Source organism: Parasteatoda tepidariorum, chromosome 3, assembly GCF_982258835.1.
Source record: "Parasteatoda tepidariorum strain Cologne lab strain chromosome 3, Ptep-v5.0, whole genome shotgun sequence".
NCBI lineage: Eukaryota > Metazoa > Arthropoda > Arachnida > Araneae > Theridiidae > Parasteatoda > Parasteatoda tepidariorum.
Window position 1 is genome coordinate 18,202,318 of NC_141757.1, and position 18,416 is coordinate 18,220,733.

The 18,416-nt window shown below is 30.9% G+C and overlaps 1 protein-coding gene across 1 annotated transcript in view; it reads right to left on the minus strand.

Annotated features, from left to right (window-relative positions):
• Positions 1-13,619, minus strand: part of LOC107445454 (uncharacterized) — a 32,536-nt gene extending 18,917 nt beyond the window's left edge. Inside the window, exons 1-2 of the mRNA XM_016059845.4 lie at positions 13,070-13,619; positions 3,240-3,344 (exon numbers count right to left, since the gene is read on the minus strand). Of these exons, the coding sequence (XP_015915331.2) occupies positions 3,240-3,344; positions 13,070-13,342 (378 nt within the window). The 5' untranslated portion in view covers positions 13,343-13,619. The remainder of the gene's footprint in view (positions 1-3,239; positions 3,345-13,069) is intronic.
• Between the last annotated feature and the right edge of the window lie 4,797 nt (positions 13,620-18,416).

Genomic DNA, 18,416 nt, shown 5'->3' on the forward strand with positions numbered 1-18,416 from the left:
TGGAATCTACCCTCATTTGCGTTACACGGAGGAGAAAACCACGAAAACCACCCACGGTTAGCCTGACAATATAGGGACTCTAACCCATAATCCGTTTACCACTGAGGATATTTTACGTCAGCGCTGTTGTCGGTGCGAGTCGGGTGTGGAATTTTCCTATCGACCAGCCATCTCTGGGATTCGAACCTGGTTCATTACATTGAGAGGATCATGCTCTATCTCCTGAGCAAAAAACATTTTGAAGTAATTATAGGTTTGAAGTTATTATACAATTGAGCTAAGAGATATTTCTTTCAGATACTGATTGTAAGCGCGAGTAAGTGTCCTCTTTCTTAATTTTTTTCAAGGAACTTTTTAAAAATATAAAATGCTGTTTTAGTGAATTAAACTAAACTTGTTTTACGTCTTTTAAGACCTTTTTTTTACATAAAATATTGACAATATGCTATTAATCAGTAAAGTGTCTGTAAAAACTTATTTTAAAGTTTCGATATTTCATTTTAAAGTCATTAAAACAATATACAACTTTCTATTACATCACATTTTTTTATTAAGAAAGGTATAGGAAAGTGCAGATTATTATGTAATTCACGTAAAAGGGCGACGAACTATTACTAGTCAAAATATAGTTATACCTTAAGAACTCGTGAAATGTTATGAATTGTTAACTAATACCGAAATTTAAGAACTTTTCAAACAAGATTAAATTACTCTTTAGCAGTTTGGAAAGTAACACACCCACCAAACAAGTCAGAAACTATTTTCTCATGTAGACAAAAGGGTGTTTCCGATGTCTGAAATTTCATAAAGTTTATGAATTATAACAAAATAAAAACTACTACATTAGTGAGGGAAATGATTTATGAAGTTTGCAGTTTGCGTGCAAGTTAAATATGATTTTCATAAAAGTTCAACAATCGTTTGCAAATATTTTTTTCTCTTTGTGAGGCTTTTACTGAAGAAAAGCTTGAAAACTTAAGACCAAAAATGAAATTGTTTTATAAAGCGTCTTGCTGGTTTTAAGACATATATTAAAACTTTGAATTTTTACCCACATTTTTCTTAACTTATTTAAAAAATATTTCAGAAATTTAAGAAAATAAACTGGCTCTTTAAAATCTCTAAATTCTGACTGATTTTGGAATAAGATTGTTTTTACCACCACACAAGAAGTTATAATCAATTTTATTTTTCGTGAGCTATCGACCAAGAAAATGTTCCCAAGCTTTGTCGTGACGAAATACGATAATTTTGGAATACTTTTTGAGTTTATAAGATTTCCTAATGTTATCTAGTTTTTATTTAGATAGTTTATAAATCTAATTTTATAAAAAAATTCATAAATTTAAAAAAAATCAACTTTGCACTTTATTATTTTAAAACCGGATAAACAAAGCTAAAATCCAAATTTATGAGCAGAAATATTTATAAGACTATTTACATTTTTAGAAAAGTTTTTTTATAAACTCATTTTAAAACATTATCAAGTTGATACTAGTATTTGAAAATAAGTAAGAATATTTTATCCCTCTTTTTGGGAAGAATAAATTACTATTGACAAAAATTGTTTCTTATTAACATTTGTAGAATTTATATATTCGAAATCACCGTCCCGAATGTTTTTAGAATTCTTAACGAAAATAAAATTTAAAATGAATATATATTTGGCGTCACAAAATAATTTTAAAGAGTAAAGGAATAAAAAAAATCAATGAAATTTAACGAATCACTTATAGGAAAAGCAGAATAATAAACATCAAAACCAATTTGATTGCCCAATGAAACTTGATACCATTTTTAATATTTATCTTTCATTCTTCCGACAGTCAAGCAGGTTTTCATATTTTCAAGTATAAACTTTCTCAATAGTAATTCGTTAGACTACGAAACGCTGTAGTTTTTTCCGTGCTTTATTAATTTTTAGCCGCGATGGCTCAGTGGTTAAGACACTGAACTGTCATTTTTCAGAACTGTGTTCGATCCCCGGTGATGGCTTGAAGTCCACCCAGCTCTAGATCGATGGGTGCCAGCTTGACTGGGAAGTAAGGACGGCCTGTACGCAGTCATGTCGTTGGTCACAAAATTGTGGATCCTTAGCCTCCTGGCCCACAACGGGCTGTTGCTGGCAGACTTTGCTTTAATATTAATTTGAAGCCCCAATGTGCAAACTGTTTTGAATTCATTTTTGACAAGGATTTTACATGATCTAAAAAATTTTTTTTAAATGTTTCATATCGACTAAAAAAAAAAAGTTCCCCTAAAGATGATACGTATGTGTGAAAAACCCATGAAAATGCTTTTCTAATTCTGAGGTGGAAGTAAGTTAATTTAAGCATTTTCCAGTAACCTTATAAAAATTTAGTTTTTAAAATTTTAAACTTCTTACGGATTAAGGGCGAAGATTACGACACATCCTGTTTTAGTTAGTGAAATCTTAAACACGTTGAATGGCATGGGTCTCACCAATGACAGACACTGAGTTTGTTCGTAGCACCGCGGGGGTCCAGCAACCGACAAAGCCAAGATTATTAGAAACACATAATTCGAGTAATTTTTAATGCTTTTAATTTTTTTAATGTTATTATCGTTGCTAAAATGGTTTGAAGAAATTAATGCAATATAGAACACACCAAAATAGTTTTATTTACATACACGGAGATTCCAACTTTGCTCTGGACAGCGAATAAATATTTTCAAGTGGTAATTTATTAATTGTGATTCTTGGTTTAATACATTCAATTTAGTAGATTTTTATCCACCACTATTTTTAAACAATTCGTAGTCTAATTTAAATCACCACTTTTTTCAGATATGTCATGCTAAACCTGTTAAATAACTAGTAAAATCTGTCTAATATTTGCAAATTTAGTTCGTAGTTATTTACCGTTTGGCCAGACGGGCAAGCAATGTAAAATTAGCGTGGCATTCAAACTGTTAATTGTTTGTATTTTTTTCGTATTCAGGCACTTAAAACATTCGGACATTTATTTTGTTACTTTTCATGTACTAACCATTACTATTTAATTTCTTACGGGTAAAAAATAGCCAAGTATAATGCACCTGCATTATGGAAAAGCTGCCATATGTTCTTTAAAACACTTATATCTTTTCTCATACTTACGAATGCAAAAGCAAATAGATAAAAGGATGAAGTAATAAATGAGTGGAATAATTCCGAAAAAAAAGAAGCTAAACTAATTATTAGCATAAAATACTGGGTTATTAAATTACCCAATTACCTTTTCCCCGTCAACTGGGTAATATGACTGATCGTGGTGCCATGGCGTCTTCTTATCTGTTCCGGCATCTTTAACAAGCACATGCTCGTGATAAAACGATATCTCCTGATAAAACAAAAAAGAATTAACAAATAAATCTTCATTATTCTATTTTCATAATTAATAAAAACAAATGAAATTACTTCGGAAGTAACACTGAAATGAAAGTTATTATAAATGCAGATGAAGGGGATAATCTTATAAGGATATCAATATTTCATTTCAGAGAATAAGTCTAAAGTGTTATTAACAAGCTTTTTATAAATGCTACATAATTATAACTAATCTGTTAATTGTTCTTAAGAGTAGATCTTTATCATGTGATTTAAGAATTGAAGAGTTTAGAAGGTCCTAAAATAGCATGTTTGAAGATAGGCTTTAATGAGACTTAGATAAAATGGAAAAAATTTTTGCGATCACAAAATTTCAATTAAAAAAACTTTCCGCAAGCAATTGATTAACTCTTGCAACTAGTCTCAATGCTTTCCTCTCATGTTGGTGAAATTTGTTTAAAAACTATGGAATTTTTTTAAATGTTTTAACTCTATATTGATTCATGCCACAAGGATGAGTTTGGTAAAAAAAAATTTAAAAAAATCTGGAAATAAAAATCCAAAAATGTTATTTGCAAAAACACTTTAAATTTGAGCAAGAAGCGAAATGTATGTACTGAAGGATTTTAACTTTTGCACGATATTATTAACATAACAATGAAATATTCTAATTATTAATTCATAACAGAGAGAAAACTTCTAATATGAAAGTTTTTAGAAAAATATGAGATAATCTTACTGGATTTACTTTTTATTCGAAAAATAATATTTATAAGTAACATTACTAAAAAAAATAATAATAAGTGATTTTAAAATAAATTCTCTAGATATATAATTAACGAATAAAACAATGACTTTTATAACGCTTAATCGTGAAAATATCAATCATTAATTATTTCAAATGTCATAGGTTTTAGAAAATCAGTTAAGCCGTTAAAATTACAGAATTTTCTTGATTTTTTAACCATTGAGTAAATAATAACTAATAAGAAATTTTCTTTTTTCTTCATTTTTTGCATTTCTATATTATTTTTGCGCCAATGAACTAACTTGTCAGTTTGGTTTTAAAATCACGATAAGGAAAAATACTCATTAAAAAATAGAAAAGAAAAAAAAATCGGGAGAATCCAAACTTTGAATATAGTTGACCAAATAGTTCTAAAGCATTAAAAGTTTTTTTTTATTTATTTTTTTTATTTTTCTTAAAATAAAAACGTGTTTTTAGATTTTTATTACTCAACTTTTCATTTCTTTTTAACCAAGCTTTTGGTATCGTTATTTAATTTACGTAATTTAAAATGAAGTTTAATAGAATAATTGTTTAAGTAGCTGCTATCTCTGGTTTTAACAATAATAAGACATCTCAAAAATTCAAATTGTTCCATCTGCTTGCGCTGTCAAAATTTTTCAATGCCCGTAGGTATCCCGCTGTATTTAGAAATTTGATAGTGTGTTAAGATGCACTTTCGTTTATCCACTTAAATAATTGTTCTTAAACTTCAAATTTCTTTTTCCAAACCAGAAATAACATTTACTCAAAACCTGTTTACACACTTTATTACGTCAGAGTATTTCATATTTGCTTTACTTTCATTGTTGCATCACTTCTAAGCAGCCACAAGAGTGACAAATATTTCGGCCACATCACCCTCAATGAGTCAGGGGGATCGGGGGATTTTATGGCCAAACGATTATGGGGAACAGGGGGGGGGACTACCTGCTACTCATGCTTTCATAGAACATTCTTTTTCCCCATTCTCAATAGTCTGGGGAGTGAGTAATTTCGGGAAAAACTCCGGTGTGAGTGTATATTTAAAGCCAGTGTTGGATACACAGGAAAGACAAGCACCCCTCACTTGATCCGATCCCCCCTCACAGTAGAACGATGCAGATCTCAGAGGGGTCGATGATGTGGATGGAGATCTTTTGTGGACGTAGCACATTACAGTTACTATAGCAAACGATTTTTTTTTCTTTGTGTGTTCTTTTATCCACCATTATCTAGACAAACGATTCGAATAATTTTGCAAAAGTAAAATATTGTTCCTGTGTTTGCCCATTTTGTGAAATGCGTAATTTTTTGGTATATTTCTGGAACTAGTACACCCTTTTTATTTTTAGTTTCTCTTTCTTTTTAAAAAAAAGAAAGAAAAGCAGATCTTCTCAAAAGACTTAAACGAAAATTTTAGAATTTTTTTCTTTTTTTTTTAAATGTTAAATCTAGCTCGAAATTTCAAAGAATAAAATTAGATTTGTCACTACATAATCATAGTTGCTAATTTCTATGAGTCTGTAATGACAGTTTGGTTTTATTATTGCGCACTCAAAGTTACCTCTCATTTTATGTACGGAAGTTTTTTTTCTGGCTGTACTAAAACGTAGGCTTTACCTCATTTTCGGTTTAATAAATTTGATTTTAAGTGGTTTTGCCACGGTGATGGCTAGTCTTAGTTAATATTTTCATTTTAAATATTGTATGAGACACATATATTTTTTTTAAATTCATTTTAAAAAGTATCAAATTAAGCACCCATATGAGTATGTAATCATTTTGTTCTAAATAGTTATTCTGTCTTAACTGGAGTGGGTAGTAAGAATAATAATTTAACGATACTCATAATTCAATTCTAAGTAAAGTTAAGTAAGTTAGTGTTATAAAGTTATTTTTTATCACCAATGTATACTTTTTTAAATTATCTTTTTATTTAATTTCTCATGATAGATTATTCTATTTGACGTAAATAACTGGAATCGGACGATTCAACAAAAGATGATCACAAATCAACACATCAGTTGAAGACTGATGCCATACACAAGTAGAAGAGAAGCTGCAATTACACGATTTACGTTTGCATGTCAACGAGGATCTTGATTACCTAAATCGTCTGTCAAGAGCTGATGTATGTTTCCTTTGAAAAAGTCACGTGTACAGTTATTATGACTTTTTATTTATCGTTTTGTTTTTTCTAAACTGATTCTTTTGCTTGCACTAAATTATTTTTTTTAAACCTTTTTCTCTAAAAGCAGTGGAAAATGCGATGGTCATTGAACCAAAATATTTACCTTTCGTTAAATGAAAGGAAGAACTGTTCTTTTTTATTATTCTTTTTTTAAGCTGACTAGGGTAATCTACTTAACTTCGTTTCAGAGAAGAAAAAAAAAAGCCGAGCGCAGCAAACGAGGTCTAAAAATACACTATATTTGAGGGGAAATTACTTTAGGCGTATTATTAACGTTTGGGTGGAAAACAATAACATTGTTTTCATCGTTCCAAACTAAGTGCATTTCTGGGAGTCTTAAATGTCCACTACTAAAAGTCTGTTTTATTTAAAAATGATTTCTTACAAAAAGCATACAAACGCATTCCAAAATCAGTTTTTGGAGTCTTATATTAATTTCTTCTGGGTAAATTTCCGATCTCCAGTTTGAAAAAAAAATCATTTCTGATTGGTAGGTATGGTATTTTTATTTACTTCGCTCTGAAGCTGCACAATGGGCTATTGGCCATGGTCTGGGAAACATCCCCAAGGTTGGTCCGAAGACATGCCATTACAATTTCGATCCTCTGCAGAGGGGATGGCTCCTCCGCTTTGGTAGCCCGACGACCTGAGCGCGAAGTCGAGCACTTTACGAAGTCAAGTATCACTGGCTACGGTCAGTGTGCGGGTGGGTGACCACTTGGATCCGTCTGCGTAGGGACCGAGGGTGTGCGGTATTGGTCCTCGTTAAACTGTTCTATCGTAAAGTGCTCGACTTCGCGACCAGGTCGTTGGGCTACCGAAGCGGGGGTGTCATCCCTTCTGCAGAGGATCAAAATTGTGATGGCATGTCTTCCAATCATCCTCAGGGATGTTTCCCAGACCGTCGCCGTAGCCCAGCTCTAGTGCGACGTAAATGAACTACAACTACGTGTTTCCTTCGTTGATATTTGCGATGTTAAATCCTGTCTCTAGGTATAAACTTAATGGAAACTCAACAAGAACTTATGAAATAAATTTGAAGTTATCAATTGAACCATGGAAAAATTTTGGTCAATTCTGATTATCACATTTTAAATATTACTATATGTTTAACTAATGTTTCTTTTGGTGATTTGAACTCAGATTATGATAAATTAAAATAATAAAGGTTGTATATTAGTTGTCGTGAATGTTTGTGTATGGAGACATACTATCAATATATCTTCTCTACGCACATTGCAAATTTTTTTATTTCTTTTTTTTTTTTTTTTTTTTTTTTTTTTTTGTTTGAGCAGAATTTTTACCTCATCGATGCGGTCTAATTTGACTGTGAAAAAATGCAATAAGTCCTCTGTTGGGGAAAAACGAAATTACTTTCCGAACATCCCAGTAAATTAAATTTATTAAATCAAAAACAACATTCTAAACATAAAATTTACCACCACTTTGATTATTTAATTTTAATCTGAATTTTAAATGTAATAAAAAATTGGCTTATTTGAAATTGATGCATTGATTCTTTTCACTTCGATTAAAATAAAATTCTGTTAGAATTAAGATAAGTACTAATGCGTTTAATAAAACTCGATACTATATTCTTTCTTAATATTTTTCAAATTCTTAAGAAAATGCGCCTCAAAGGCGACAGCTGAGTGCAAAGCGTTCATTGCTAAGAACAAGATTTCGAGCCATTTGAAGAAAACCAATAAAATTACGTTTTAAATCACCAATTTTGGAAGTTTTATTGTAGAATTAGATAAGAAATGATGTAATCTTAAAATTATTCAAATGAATTGAATTAAAGCTTTAAATGATTTAAATCACGCAGCTCGAAAACGCATTAGGCCTGGGAACATTTCCGCGTTTTCAACCGGTTTAGAGTAGTCACTTACAATGCCATTATTTTCAATTTTAATATTTATAACGGTAGCTTCATTTGTGCGACTGTCTGAAGCTGGTACAATCTTTACGAACTTTTAACCAAAGTTAATCATTACGAATACAGAACAGGAACTAAAAATATCGTTTGCGAATAATCTCTCCTTTCAATTCAAAAACAGTATATATTTTTTTTCTGTTGATAAATTATTTACTTTTAAAAATATTTATTTTTTCTATTGAAACATGCTTTGCAAGGCACCTCCTTAGCGAAATCTGTCAGCATTTTTCAAGGTTTACAAAGACATCTTTCACCTCATCTGCCATAATAACAAGCTATAAAAAACATTATTTGCAAAAAAAAGTAATTAAAGTTCCCTCTTTTTCCGCTGCTTCTTCAATCAATGACTCCCACTCGAGCTCTAATGGATAAAAAATCTTCTCAGAAAACTATAATTCTATTTATATTATTATATTAGAATCCCATCAGACTAGGGTTAAAAAAAGAATAAAATATAAATTCACTTTCTTTTTTAGCCATTAGTTCCCTGTGGCAGCATGAGTTTTTATAAACTATAATTATTTTTTTTGCCTACCAGTGGCAACAAGAAAAAGAGCAAACGATTTATTTTTATTCCTTTTCCCTCGCAACCATCACTAACGCTTGTGTGTTATGTCTTAGTCTTTTTCTTGAGTAAGATAGGAACTTATCCGGATTCCCTTTTCGGTCGTCATTACATCTAAAGAGGGTGTGAATGACAGAGAGAAAGAGGGAATTTCAGGGGGGAGAAAAAGAAACACATTTCCGCCTGTCATGGCAAGGATGTTGAGTTCACAGAAAGGTGTTTCCAGTTGTTGCAACGAGTAGATGTAACTTTTTGATGTGGCTTAGCTCAGGCACATAAGAATCGGAAAATGTGACCAATACAAGATCCATTCATTCCCCCCCCCCCTCCCAAAAAAAATTTATTTCTTTGTTAAAAGTTTCACAATTTAGAAATATAAATCATCCATCAAATTAATTCTGAAAACGTTAATAAATCAGATTTCATGGCAACACCTGCACTAAATAAATGCCAAAATTAAACAACTTTAATTCGATTTGTAAGTAAAATAGTTCTTTGATGGTTTGTTGTGCTTTTGCGAACCTGAAATACTCGCGCTTAACCATCATCATAATCCCCAAAAAAATGTTGTCGAAAGCATATTTCATTTACATAATAGCTATCATCACCAGAGCTTAGTATTCCATCCGAAGTAATGGCTTTGCTTTTAACTGGATTCTTTAGATAGAATCGATCAGTTAGAAGGAAGGAGGGGGGTGGAGAGTTGACCGGAAATGATGTCGGAAAAGCTTTGCCAATACATCAGAATTAACTGTGGACGATTAATGCAAGAGGACCGACAAGTTATTGATCCCTAATTGTTTCTCTACGTGACTGAAGCCGTAGTCCGTTTTACCGTAACATCTTGTTAGAAAGAAACTCCGGAGTTCAACGAAACACCCTATGTTGAGGGAACAATAAATCATTAAAAAATTTTTTTTAAGAGAATTAAACAATTAAAATGTTCATGCGTTGAAGTATTATAATATTTAAAAAAAATGCTTGTGGTTGTCATTTTTCTAACACGTAGCTAATATTTGATTGATCTCTCCCGTGTTAAAAAATATTTATGGATTTTTTTTTTATTAGAAGCATTTAAAAATGTAGGTAAATTTTAATAAATATCGCTCCTACAACAAACAAAGCTATGAAAACACTTCTAACTCTGTTACAGTTTTTCTTTCAGCAGAATGATTTGAAAGACCATTTCTAAGAGCTTCAAACAAGATCTTTAAAATTGTTCCAATGGTTTTGCCGTGTAAAATTTTCCAAAACATTTATTACTAAAAGAAATATTAATTACTCTATTATTTTATTATAAAAGAAATATAATGAAGTTAGAATAGATGTGTTTCTACATTTTTGCTCAATTGTACTTTTTCTTAATTAGTAGTTTCCAAAAATGTGGCAAATGTTTGATAAATATAGATCTATTTAGTGAGGGAAGAGTGGTATGATATAGTGTTATGAAAAGAGCGAGCAAAGATGAAGCCTCATAATTTAAAAAAAAATTAATACATAAAAAAAGTATTGTGAGTTTAACGAAAGTAAAATAATTTAATTTTATAAGTAATATTAGCCTAGATGGATGTCTCATTGTGGTGGGAAGAGTTTCCAGTTTCAATCTTGAGTCAGTCATGATAGGTTTTTGTTTAACTTTTTCCTAATGCTTAACATGTTTTCTGTTTAAACTTTTTAGTTAAAAAATTTAAAAGATAATATTATAAAACATTCGTCGAGAAAATTTTTGTCTTATCGTAAATGGTTTTCTAATTTTTTAAACTTATTTTTTTATTTATCTTTTTTGAATAAAATTTTCATAAAACTATCCTTTTAATGAAAATATTTTAATCAAATCTTTTTTTTTTCCCTGACATTTCCTTCTTCCTCATTCACTCATTTCAGTCCATTCTACAGTAAAATATTTTTCTAAGAAAAGAAAGCTAGCTGCCATCCATGCAAATTGAATGAAAAAGAAAATTCCCAATAAGCGGGTAGTGTGTCTACCACTACAAAAATACAATTCCAATTCACTAGTATATAAATCATGACAATTTAACTCTTCTGGGCATGAGGATTCAAGGAATAATGTTTCACTGTTGATAATAATGAACAGGTGATAATAATGAGAAATTAATAAGGGGGGCGGAATTTTAAAACTTAAATCAGCTCTAAAACATTCTGTGAAAAAAGTGTTTACTGAGAAAAAAGCTTACTGAAATATCAAATGAGAATTTTTTTCTGAACTTATTAAAAAGAAAAGTTCTAAAAGTTTTTTTTCTCAAGAAAGCTGAGATAGAATTAAAGTTATAAATGTTGCTTCTCTTGTGAAAATTGGGTTTTAAACGAATTTCACCAAATATTGAAAGGAATGTAATGTTTAGTAAAAAAAAGATAATTAATCAAATTAAGCATAAAAAATCCTCTTATTGGGAGAAATGTGCTGGAAGGAAATTACATGCACATATACACATATAATATGTAATGTTTATGTTGTAATGTTTAGTTTCTACATCTATCTTAAGAGTAGTATTTGATCTTTAAAATTCTGATATCTGTAATGGTTGAGTAATTTTTGATATACATTATGTAACTGTTTATCAGAATGCTCTTTTATCTTTAAGTTTTATTCGAGTTCCAACTCCAATTCTAAAAAGATAAAAAAACAACAGACTTAAAACTTTTGATTTAAAAATATAGGAATTTTTGATATACCTTATAATATTTTTTAATAGTATGCTCTACTTCCGCTCAGAATTGTATAAATTCCAACTAAAATTCAATTTCTAAAAGATAAAAAACAAAAGATTTAAAACCTTTGATTTAAAAATGTAGGACTTTTTGATATACCTTATAAAACTTTCTATCAGTATGCTCTACTTCCCACTAGTTTTGTACTAATCCCAAATCAAATTCAATTGTAAAGATAAAAAAAGAAAGATTTAAAACTTTTGATTTAAAAATATTATTAAAAGTCGTAATTTTCATAGAAAGAAAAAAAGAACAAAAAACTCTTTCGAATTAGATATCTAGAAAAAAATAATACTGCTTATTATTTATTTGATGAAAAACATTTTAAAAAAATAATAAATATTTCTGTTACTGTAGTTTAAAAAATGTTTCTTATAAACTCTATATTCATTAAATCATACACAAAAACTATTCATTTAAAGAATATAAAAAAAAGCATATTAGATTGCAACTTTGCTGATAAATTTTAACATCTTACTGTGTAATAGTGTGATGTAATTTATGGTATATAATTGTATAATAGCACCGGAATTCTTTCTGTAGAATGATTTTAAGCCTTTCACACAAATGGGACAACGGTTTAAATTTTTTTTACATATATTTCTTCTGAAGTTCTAATTACAAGTAAAAATTTATTTCGGTATTTTTACAAATATTAAAACAGTTTAATAGGCATAAAAATATGTTAGATTATCGGAATCATGTTTGTTCTAAAATATAAAATTCAAAACAAGTTGTTTGAAAATTTATTTCATTCATATTCAAAAATTTATCAATAATAATCATAAAAATTATTATCTGTATGTCTCTCTGTGTGTGTCTTTTATAGACTACTGAACCACCAGATCGAAAGAGATGAAATTTGACATACAGATAGTTCGAAGCACGATGAAGGTCACTGTTGACATTAGAACATTCTACGATGAACCGTCCGTGCGGGATGAACGAAACAGAAATCGAAAACATAATTTTCTGATTGGTCAAGTGTTAGTCATCGTTTTAAATTTTACTATAATCTGTTGTCATGTTGTAATTTATAACAAAATTATTAAAATACTAAATAGGAATTTTTCACTTATTTTGATTGAAATTTATACAAAATAATGAAAAAGTATAAAAATATGTTTAATAAAAATTGTGTATCAAAACATATAAAAAAGAAGGATTTACACAATAAAATGTGGTAGCAAATTTTCAACTATATGTAATGAATAGTTTCTCATTTTTGCTATCATTTGATCTAAATTATCCGTTCTTCTTTTCAATAAGTAGAGTATAAGTCGATAAACGTAGTATAAGTAGAGAACATATAAGTAGATAAAAAATGAAACCAATTACGTGATCATTAATATTGTGAGAACATTGAATCCAAATTATAAATTTTCTCACTATTAATATTTTGCACCATTATCACTCTACTAAAAAAAACGAAGAAAAAACATTGTCAAATTTTTTTTAAGATGCAAGAAAAATATTAAAAACGTGATTTATCCCTATCTAACAATTGTAACTTAAACCAAGAAATAATTATAAGATAACGTTACCTCAGATCTTGTCAATGTTCCAGCAATCGCAGCAGCTGGAGATTCGAGTGCAAATTTTTTAAATTCTTCTATTCTTTTCCAATTACAATAATCGTCGAAATAATAACCGTTCCCCTTTTCACCTTTTAACTTTTCGCTGTAACAACTTGGATCATTCAAATTCTTTTCTATACCGGCACGAACGATTTCAATCCAATTTTCGTCGAACACACCTCGGAGACAAATTGCGCCATTTTTCTCATATTCTTCAATCAGTGCCTGCTCGATTTTCATTCTTTTTCTTCGCACTACTCTTCTTTTTACTTTGTAGTTTTAATGAAGGAAACTATTTCATCGAAGTAACTTTAGTGAGTAACTTATGATATTCGAAAGGGTATTCGCAAGACTTATTATTTTTTGGCAAGATATTCTGATTAGTTTCAGTTATCTGAGTTGTATATGTAAAGAATATTCCTTTCTTTCAATAACCTTATCTAATCATATTTCTCCAGCTGACCGTGAGTTTACAAAAGTTCATAGAAGTGAATATTACGAAGTTATTTTTTAATCTAGTATTAAACCAATTTTTGAGAGAAAGATAAATTTCTCTTACTTTTACATTTTTCAGATTCTTTTTTTTTTTTTTTTTTTTTGGAAACGTTTTTTGAATTGTCTCCTCCTTTCCCTTAGTAATATCTCATTCATTCTTTTATTAAACTCAAAAAATAATATCTATTTCTAGCAGAATTTCAAATTTAAATCAAGATTGGATTTTATAAATTAAGTCATATATTTCACAAACGCATATAAAGTTTCTGATAATAAGTAAGCCAACTTTAGGCCACCGGTAAGTAACGTATATGACCTTGTATGTATATAAATGTTGCTTTAATTTAACGATGACATTTTCAAGTCAATAATCTGTTTATGTTTGGTTTCGCGCGTATTCTTTCTGCAGCAAAAATCTAGAGAAGTTGCCAGGTCTGAGAGTGGCTTTAAACTGAAGAAATGTGACTATTCTTTTCTTACGAGTTTATTTCGTTAAAAATATTCTGATGGTGAAGAAAAGTGGAAGAAACAATGCTACCGTGGTTAATATATTTTTTTTTTTTGATAGGTAATAAATATAAATGCTGCGAGTGTAGACATTATTTTGTTACTGTTATAATGAATGATGCATACGACTAAATAAATATTAATTTTAATTATTAAAATTGTCCAAAATAAAAGTTTTCACACAATTTTGTGATAATTTGTTTTAGTGTCAAAGTCATGAAAATAAAATTTAATACTGATATTACGTAAATATTTACAAGAATGAAATAAATCCAGAGCACACGTGAAAACGATATCTGTAACTAAAGTCAAATAAACGCCAGCCGATGCATGCCATTACCATCTTCCTTCCCACAAGTCCGGCCACTTTGAAATTTAATCACTTGTCCTATTACATGCATAATAAATACTACTAGTACATGCATGGTAGTACCAATAGAGTCCATGTGTTCTCCCGTACTTTGTATCTTCCCGGTTAAACACGTGACTTTTCCCAACATCTGTTTCTATTTAGCTTAATCTAAAAGTCTCAATAATTGTAATATTGTTTCTGAGTCAACTATGGCAACAAGCTTAAAAAACAGAATCATTCTTGTGTTTACGAGTTTATTTCACTAAAAGAATTTTAATTCAATATTCTAACGAGTTTAATATACACGCAGGTTCAAAAGTTAATGAACAAACACGTTTTTACCTAGAATTTAAGAAATAGTGAACAAAATCAAAAATACATCTACAATAAAAAATCATCTAAGTATGAAAAAAACTATAGTAACAAAAAGGTGATGGCACATCACAGCAATATTGTCTAAAAATGTTACTGAAAAATGGAGCTTGTGGATTGTTTAATATGGGTATGTCCCTCCTTAATAGCACCGCTCTCACAATGAACTATTTGCAAGGTCTTGGGACAACAAAACTCATTCCATTAAGGCAATTTTTAGCACACCTGAAAGAAGGCAACCAGCTGCAAATGCTCTATGGTATTCAGATCTAAAGATCTGACTTACAACTGTAATATTCAAATTTTTTCGACTTTATGTTATATCTCGTAAACCTAGCCATGTGTGGGCGTGTATTGTCTTATACCCCTTACAAAAACACTCGAAAATTGTTCAGAGACAATCGAGTTTGCCTCTAAATTGCCTTTCATTGGGTTTTCAGATCTCAACCCTGTACGTCCGAAAAGTCACTCTCCAAAGGACTAAGAACAAAGCACCTCGACCTGCATATTGGTTCTCTTCATGCTGCTGGATAGGTAAGTAGGTCCTTTACTTAAGTCGCACTAGGGCTAGCTACACAATGGGCTATAGGCGTCGGTCTGAGAAACATCCCAGTGACATGATCCAAAGACATGCCATCGCAATTTTGATCCTTCCTCTTCAGTGGGGATGGCTCCCCTGCTTTGGTAGTCCGAAGACCTGCACGCGAAATCCAGCTCTTTACAGTAGAACAGTTTAATGAAGACCAATACCGCACACCCTCGGTCCCTACGTATTATGATCAAAGTGGTCACCCACCCGCTTACTGACCGCAACCAGTGATGCTCGACTTCGGTATTCTACTGGGAACCGTGTCTTTATGATCAGTTTACTGCGGGACTCCATGATGCTGGAGGAATGGTACTGGGTTCATTCTTCTGGCCACATTTAAACTTAATGAAAATCATTGTTCAGACTAATTCGAAACTCATCAGTGGGAAAAACAAAGCCTGCTTCTAATCCAGGTTTATAATTATCAGTACCAGTTCAGACAAATCCATCGACGATTATGATAGTCAGGAAGTTACCATAAATTCTCGGACATAGTAGTCTTATTTAAGATTATGTTGAGGCCTTGTGGATCCCCGGTTAGCATGCATTCATTGAGGGCTGGTCGATCGAGAAACATCGAGTAGCTTAGGTTGTTCAGGAAATGGAGAGGTCAGACAAATCTCCAGACCTGAATATCATAGACCCTGTCCGAGGAGCTGGCGTAACATAGTGGTATTCATGGTCCCAAGACTTTATACACAACCTCCTAAATAACATGAGATTTCGTTTCTGAGGCCTGCATTACAGTCAAGGTGGCTCATATTCTATGTTAAACCTTAACGTTATTGTTCAGACAATATTGTTATAATATCAATTAATTATAGGTACTGAGTTTGGAGCATCTTGTTGCTCATGTATAGGTTTGTGTCTGTAGGTATTGTATAGGTACATGCATATAAGAATTACGCACATTAGTAGTTATAGAGCTTCTGCGACGAAGATCGTTTTCTCTTCATCTTCCATGAACAGGAAGAAATTTTTTCTGAACTTTCGTTTCTGTCTTTTAGTTTATTACGTCTTATTTCAGCTTAACACATCTTGTAAATTTATTTTCCATTAATAGTTGCAACAAATTAGAAATAATATTAATCGTTTCTAAGCATATATCATTGAAAAATTTCATTCCACCGTTGATGCAATTTAAGAGTGTTATAACGAAGCAACAGGGAATTAGTGAACAGGAACAAATTTTTTCTGAACATTCGTTTCTGTCTTATGCTTCTTGTTTCAGTTTAACATCGTCTTGTAAATTAATTTTCCTATTAATAGTTGCAACAAACTAAAAATAATATAAATCGTTTCTAAGCATATTTCACTGAAAAATTTCATTCCACCGTTGATGCAATTTAAGAGTGTTATAACGAGGCATCAGGGAATTAGTTTATCCAGTGTCATTAGATGAGAAGGCATAAATCAATCATTTGTTATAACGCGAGAAAATAATGACCTTCTCTCGTGTTAAGAGCCAAACGATACTAATAGAGCTCTTTCAAGTATTGATCCAGCTAAGCCACACACTCTATGAGAAGAAAGGGGAGGTAAAATTAATATTCCATTATCTCTAATTACTACCGAATAATGGGATGGGAAAGGCTGTTTATTCTAAGTCGTTAAACGGATATTCGAAAACCAGAAGGTAGTAACCGGGATTCGAAAAGACGTGATGCCAACCACACGATTGCGTTACACATTACGGTGACAGGAAATTTAATTTATTTTTATGACTGATGTTATTTTGTTTATGCTGCCACACGGATGTCGAAAACATTTTATTAATTATCGTTTTGTTTTGCTGTTTTTCTAAGTTCTAGAAGAAATTACCGTTTTTTTTTATTTGAGAGACATATGGAAAGAATTCATATACAATAGAGTAACTAATAAAATTAAAAACGTAAATAATGCTTAGTACAGGAATGCCACGGGCGACTAAAAATGTAGGAAGTAGTAAAAATTCAGTTCATCTTTATTTATTTAATTATTCAATCTTGACTACTAACATGATTTACATTGAAAATTATTCAGGCTTAAAAATAAACACCACCTCTAAATATTCTTTCAATTGGAAACTGAAAGAACAATGCCAGTATAAGTTGCTAATTTTAACCTCTTTTAATTAATAGATTTTTGCTAATTATTTATCCCCCTTCTTGAGTTTTTAGTCGCCTCTAGCTTCATTGTCAGTATGTTTTTTTTTTTTTTTTTTAATGTTCATTTTTGTAGTTTTATTTAGTTATTTTTCATTTTAGAATTGTTTCTCTTATATTTTTCTATTGAACCCTAATGTTATTGACAAGGTACAAATAAATAAATAAATAAATAAAATTAAGGGGTGTGTGGGCTAAGGTGGACAGTTTTCATAAATAGGCAACAAAAAAAACCTTACTAATCATTATTTCGAATAAATTTAGCAGATTTTCATTAAAATTTGAATTTTTGTATTTATTTGGAATGATATTATGAGCTAATTCAGAAATATACTTTTTTTTAAAATTACTTTTTAAAAAAATTTGTTTTGGTCCAAACTTGCCCCATGTTATGAGGCTTGTATGGACACGTGTTAAAACTTATTATTTAGTCCATTGTTACTTCAATAAAAAAGGCAACTAACTTCGAAATGGAGCTAATTTTGACCTAAATATACAGCCGTAGTGTCTCAAGGAATAAAGCGCGTGCGATATGAATTTGTGCACCCGACTCGCGCACTGACCACAGTGCTGACGCAAAATATCCCCAGTGGTAAACGTGATCATGGACTTTTGATGGAGCTAACCCACATTTGCGTTACATGGAGAGGAAGACCACGAGAACCTCCCACGGTTAGCCTGATGGAAAGGGGACTTTAACCCATGAACCCTCTACCACTGAGGATATTTCATTTCACTGTGGTCGGTGCAAGCCGGATGCGGAATTCGTATCGACTGGATTCGAAGTCGGTTGGCCTCATTGGAAGGCAAACGCTCTATCCCCTGAGCCTTCGCTGCTCATGTGACTACCTATGA